Raw genomic sequence first — 5,961 nt, 5'->3', positions numbered from 1 at the left:
GCAAAGAGGCATTATTTTTATTCGAAGACGTGCCTTCCTCTTTGCCTCCTACTGTCACTAACATTTTGCAGGAGTTTGCTGACGTCTTTCCACAAGACGTGCCACCGGGATTACCACCTATTCGAGGGATTGAGCATCAGATTGACTTAATTCCCGGTGCATCGCTACCCAACAGTCACTACTAGAAATCCACATTTTACCTAGAGTCATATACCCTAGGTGAAATAGGAAAAACCATAGGGAAAGACTTTACCTTGGGCTTGCCCTAGGTAAAGAACCCTAGGTATAGTATAGTCGGTAAAGACCCCTTCCCCTAGGGTGTATCCAGCAAGCTCTAGGGAAAATTTCTTTACCTAGAGGCACAAGCCCTAGGGAAAGATTTCCATATGTATGTTGCAATCCACGTGGATAGGTTGTTTACCTACAGCCAGGCCCTAGGGAAAGATTGTGGGGCCCTTTTGCGCCACATCACCATACTTTCCCTAGAGTTACATACTGTAGGGAAACACATTCCCCATATGCAGACATAATTCAAATGTGTAATTTAAATTTGAATTCATAACGAATAATTAAAAATGGAGCCATAATAATGAAATGAAAATAACATCAAATAATTAATGTATATACATAGAGAGAGAGACAGATATAGATACCAATCGTCACATGCATACAGTAGATGCCAAGACATCACTGGCCATCACATGTTTGACCAAAAAATAGGCTTGCTAGCTAGAGTTTGCTACATCTAACTGATTAAGCATCTCAATTAGCACGTACATACTGATGTAGGTCAACTAGAGTTTCCTACATTACAGAACATGTACTAGCATGTGAACTATACATGCACCAAAATATTACTCCACGCACTGTACATCCAAGAACATCAAGCAACCAACTGACTGCTCAGTAGCGATAGGCTTAGTGCACCAGTTACAGACTAACTGAAAAATCCCCCAAACATCCCTTCATCGTCTACAGCAGGAACACTTGCAGTAGTAACATGTTCCTGAAAAGAAAGATTCGCAAATTTCAAAGGTTGGAACATGACAATAAGAACTTATTAGAGGAACCACACTCAACTCTGTGTTCCAATGAATATTAGTGAGTTACATCAAGTCGACAAAGTCTAAACAGAATTTCCTATTTCCAGTAATTAGAACAAAGGCATGCAAAATCTGGTATAAATTTTGGCAGCATAAGAACTATAAACTGGACAATTGGACAAAAAATATATTATGCTCCCTCCAACATCCTCACACAGCCCATGAATCAACATTAATCCCAAATGATCCAGCACCACACAGGCTAGCATCACACATCACATAAGCATGCATATTGTCACAAGTATGTGAATAGGTATCTCTCAACTTATCCATACACATAAGTAATGCAACTACACACGTTGCATCGTTCTGAATCAGATCACTGGTTGTTTTGGTACAAATAAATGAGACCAAAGACTATACTGAAGGAAGGAAAAACATTTACTACCAAAAATAGCCATGCGAAACTATTATTTGCACACAGAAACAACAATATGTACTCCTATGTTTGAAGCACCCTATGGTGCATTGCATTCGTGTTTTATCCCAATCAAGAAATTATACTACAAACAGCTCTAACATTCCCTTCTGAAAAGGAAAGAAGGCAAACATGCATTGTTCAATATACCCCTCTTACTAAGTTATTTAACCTTGGAGGTCACAACGAATAGACCATTACTATTTGTATCATTTGAGATCAGTTTGAGAAATACATACATTAATAGAGCTAGGGTTTGTTTCTTGTTGAGCACACAAAGCTGGCGATTCTTCGCTATTTTCTATAATCTGCAAAAGAAGAGCCAGGTTTTAGAAGTAACCCTTATCATGCTTTAAATGTATTAATGTGTGTGTGTGTTTGCTTGAGATGGATGATTACATACTTGGATGGTAGATTGTTGTGGAGATCCAGGAGGAGAAACCAAATGAAAAGGAGGTGGAACCGGCGGCAGTGGTATTTCTCCAATAGACACTCCTTGCTTAGTTGCCAAAGTCTACAAAAAAAGAAAATTCACATAGTGGTTACTTTCAACTGCTAGCAAATTAATTGATAAACATGGAATATATAACCAACACCTGAAGAAACTTTTGTATCTCATTGCACTGCTCGTACATCCCAACACCCCATGACAAGACATTGCTGGCATAAGCATATGCTTTTCGAGTCTTCTCGGACTCCTTTTGACGCACATCTTCAATTTCTTCAGCTCGACGACGCTTCAAGGCTGCTGAAGATGTACCAGTAGCTCTCACCTCAGAAATGACCTCGATGTCATTGACAATGCCATTAAAGAGAGACCATGTACCATGTGGCTTCCCATTAGAGAAATCGTAAAGTGCCTTAGAACTAACATCATTTTTCAAGATATCATAGTCCTCTCCATTTAACTCTTTAGCCTTTTCTGTGTAAAGTGCCTACTCAAGAAGAAAACAAGGGTACACAAATGTTTAGGAATTTCAAATAATTGTGTAAAGCTCCTATTACAATTCCCACAGCTTAGGAATGTGTGTCCAATTGTGTGTTACTCCATAACCTTCAAAATTGTTGTCCTTAACTTCATACATGTAAGCAAAAACTTCATCCCCTGTTAACCTACGTGGAGCAATATCCTTCACTACGGTATCTTTTAAAAAGGCATCAGGCTGGGTCCTAAATACATGGTCGGCCGATAGAAATCGCCTGTGGCTGTCAAACCAACTCCATTTGTGCCCATTATCCAGCCAAATTGTTTGTGGATCTGCCCCCACACTCGTAACAAGCCAGCCCACCATGGGTAGACCATCCAGCAACCATACCAAAAGCAGGGCGGTCATGGACAGTTGTATGCAAGGTTACCCTCATATTGAAATTCTGCTTAAGGAAACTATCGTAAGTTGGTACACCTGCCCACGCCTCTTTCAACTCACCAAATAAAGGCTCCATGTACACATTGAAGTTCTTGCCAGGACTCTTTGGTCCAGGGATCACCATGCTAAGAAAGATATTTTGTGTTTTCAAGGAAAGAGCAGGTGGCAGGTTCAAAGGAGCAAGAAACACAGGCCAACAAGAGTATTGTGTTAACCCGAAATTAAAAGGGTTGAAGCCATCAGAGGACTTGACTAGCTTAACTTTGCGTGGATCACTTGCAAACCCATCCACATTGAAAGATTTCTATGGTTCACTATCAGATGTGTGCACCATCATTCCTGGATTTTCTCGGTTGCCTTCCATGTGCCATCTCATGTGCTTAGCAAATTCAGGCTGCATGAACAACCTTTGCAATCTTGGTAGAAATGGAAGGTATCGCAGAACCTTATGTGGGATGGGTTTACACTTCCTATTTGGGCAGTCATTGTTAACTACCTTATATTTTGCTTCACCGCAGAAATCACACTTCAGTTTTTCTCTCTCTATCCTTATAGTATATCATGCAATGGTTAACACATGCATCTATTTTCAGGAGTGGCATTTTCAAACCAGCTAAGATACACTTGCACTCATACAAGCTTGATGGCATTTTATTGCCTTGTGGGAGTGTATCTTGCCAAAGTTTCAGTAAACTATTTATGCAGTCCCCTGACAAATTGTATTGTGACTTAATTCCCATCAAGCGTGTAACAGTAGCAAAGCGTGAGGTTTGGGTGAACTCATGGAGCGGATCTCTAACAGCTTACAACATGGCATAAAAAGCTTTGGCATCTGGTGTTGGCTCCTCGTTTACATTATCGGCATGCATTGCATCCCCAAAGTCACACAACATGCCCTCTAAGCAATCAGTGTTGATAGACTCCACTCTATCTACATGAACATGATGCTCCCCATGTGCAGTCTATCTAAAGTAGTTGGGCATGAAACCCAATGACAAAGATGAGAGGTCATCAATTGTATTGTTCTTCTACTACCATCGCAACATTTTGAGCAAGGACAAGAAACTCCAAACTTGGCACTACGGACACCCTCAAAAACATGGTTCACAAAAACATTTGTATTGCGTATCCACTCATCAGAATGCCTTCCATTATCCTTCCACCCACTATACATCCAGCTACGTTGATCATCCAAAGACATGGTTTGGTTTTGTACTTAAATCTGAAATAAAAATGAATTGCTACGATCACGAGTCGCAGCCCAACAAAAAAATGAATGCATCATACACACTAAAATAGAAAACCACTCATCACCAACAAAAAATAACCCCACATTCCCACATCATACAAGTGAAAAATGCATTAATCAACATAGTTTTCATGGAAAGAAGAAATCATAATACCTACTTGATTTAGCAATGCCTTTCTTCTCTGTTGCTTCAATGCCACGAGCAGGGAACTTTTCTTCAAGCATTCAACACCCGACACTTGCTAGTTTCTGAAAAAATGTAGAAAACCAATGAAGAATGTTAGAGGACTTCCATTTATTCATAACATAAAACAGAGACTGGGGTGGAAAAGCCCAACAATTGCGGCTACTAGCTTTTATATGGATAACTAAACGACAATGGTAAAACACACACGCAATTTCATGTAGATAAGTATAGCAATCGTAAAAATGCAGTAATCTGACCACTGTTAACACGAGCATATATAGTAATCAATGAAGCTATTGTTTCTGTCATTCATGCAATTGCAGTAGCTATGAAAAAATTCAACAGATAAACTACATGAAACATTTCCTGTTCATTGTGTTTACTGTCTGCATTCCGACCACAATTTACATGGTTGAATGGCTCATTCATGTGTTCGTGCATCTCCATATCAATCAATTCTTCTATTTCTTCTTTTGCTAGAAATTTCTTTTATTCCTATGACCTTCCATACACCTTTTAACCAAGATGTTTAAACTGAAAACCCCACCTGCTGGAGAAGATACTGAAAAGTGTCCACATGTACTGAATAGTGCACCACCTACTGCTTCCTTCGGATGCTAAAACCAAAACAACAGTTTCGGAATTTTGCTAGACATACACAAGTAAAACTATCTAAGCCAGCAATCAAACATCTTTCTAAACTAGAGGGGAAGAGAGATAGAGAAAACCTTTTGGACAGAACAAACTGCTTACAACACAGCAGATCGGGTGCTCGTCCAATCAGCGGGGGCGCCACCGTCTCCGCATCCAAAGGGCGACGTGGTCAGCAGAGTTAAGGGCGTCGCAGATGCGGTCACCACGGGCGGCACGACGCCGTCACCCCGGCCGGCGTGGCCATGGCCACCACGCCCGTCGCGACTGCCACCGGTGCAGCACAGGGGGAAGAAGGGGCGCAACGGAGGGGGGCGGGCCGGGGCGTAGCGGAGCGGGGTGGGCCGGGGCGAAGCAGGTCGCGGTGGCACAGAGCGAAGCAGGTCACGGTGGCGCGGGGAGGGTGGGGATAGAAGCTTCGTGAGAGAGGGGGTTTTTTTAGTCTGGCAGCGCAGCGCTTGGGGTATGGGTGAAGCGTGAAGGAGGGACCTAGCCAAAAAAATCCTCTACGCGCCCTTTTTCCCTTCCTTTTTTCACTGGTCAGCGGGCCCAACTTGTGCGAGGGGAAATAATTGGCGCGCGGTGTCGATAAAGGAGCGTGGGAGGAATCTATGTGGCCACATCGAGGGCATCTCTTCGGTCTTTTTTTGGCTTCGATGGTATGTACGTGGCACCTCCCTAGGGAAAGTTTAGTTTCTAATTTTTTTTGGCTGGAAAGACATCTTTTCCTAGAGGGTCCTATTCATTTCTTTTCTATCCCTTGAGTTAGCTAATGAGCTCTAGGTAAAGAGGTTGGCTCTAGGTAAAATGTGGATTTCTAGTAGTGAGTGCACCATACCGTACCAATCCAGAGGAGACGAAGGAAATTATGTGTCAAGTCCAGGAGCTGCTCGACAAAGGTTATATACGTGAACCCCTTAGTCCTTGTGTTGTTCCTATTATTCTAGTGCCGAAAAAGGATGATACATCGCGTATGTGTGTTTATT

General features: G+C 41.9%; 1 protein-coding gene across 5 annotated transcripts; it reads right to left on the bottom strand.

The window, feature by feature from the left end:
- Positions 1-587: 587 nt before the first annotated feature.
- On the bottom strand, positions 588-5,396 carry LOC120968917 (uncharacterized). Of its 5 annotated transcripts, XM_073503355.1 has the most exons (7): positions 5,053-5,392; positions 4,872-4,972; positions 4,296-4,386; positions 2,118-2,269; positions 1,925-2,035; positions 1,761-1,829; positions 588-1,006 (listed from the first exon to the last, which is right to left on the bottom strand). In XM_073503355.1, exons 3-7 carry the CDS (start codon positions 4,360-4,362, stop codon positions 938-940), a joined length of 468 nt encoding a protein of 155 aa, XP_073359456.1. In that variant the 5' UTR covers positions 4,363-4,386; positions 4,872-4,972; positions 5,053-5,392; the 3' UTR covers positions 588-937. The 5 variants fall into 5 exon arrangements, 3 of the variants coding, with proteins under 3 accessions (XP_073359456.1, XP_073359457.1, XP_073359455.1); XM_073503356.1 differs by lacking the exon at positions 4,872-4,972 and having other exon boundaries at positions 2,118-2,266; XM_073503354.1 differs by lacking the exon at positions 4,872-4,972 and having other exon boundaries at positions 5,053-5,391.
- Between the last annotated feature and the right edge of the window lie 565 nt (positions 5,397-5,961).

The sequence above is a fragment of the Aegilops tauschii genome, chromosome 7 (genome assembly GCF_002575655.3).
Source record: "Aegilops tauschii subsp. strangulata cultivar AL8/78 chromosome 7, Aet v6.0, whole genome shotgun sequence".
In the NCBI taxonomy this organism is placed as follows: Eukaryota; Viridiplantae; Streptophyta; class Magnoliopsida; order Poales; family Poaceae; genus Aegilops; species Aegilops tauschii.
Note: the sequence above shows the minus strand (reverse complement) of the source record. Positions and strands in the feature narration are given on the sequence as shown.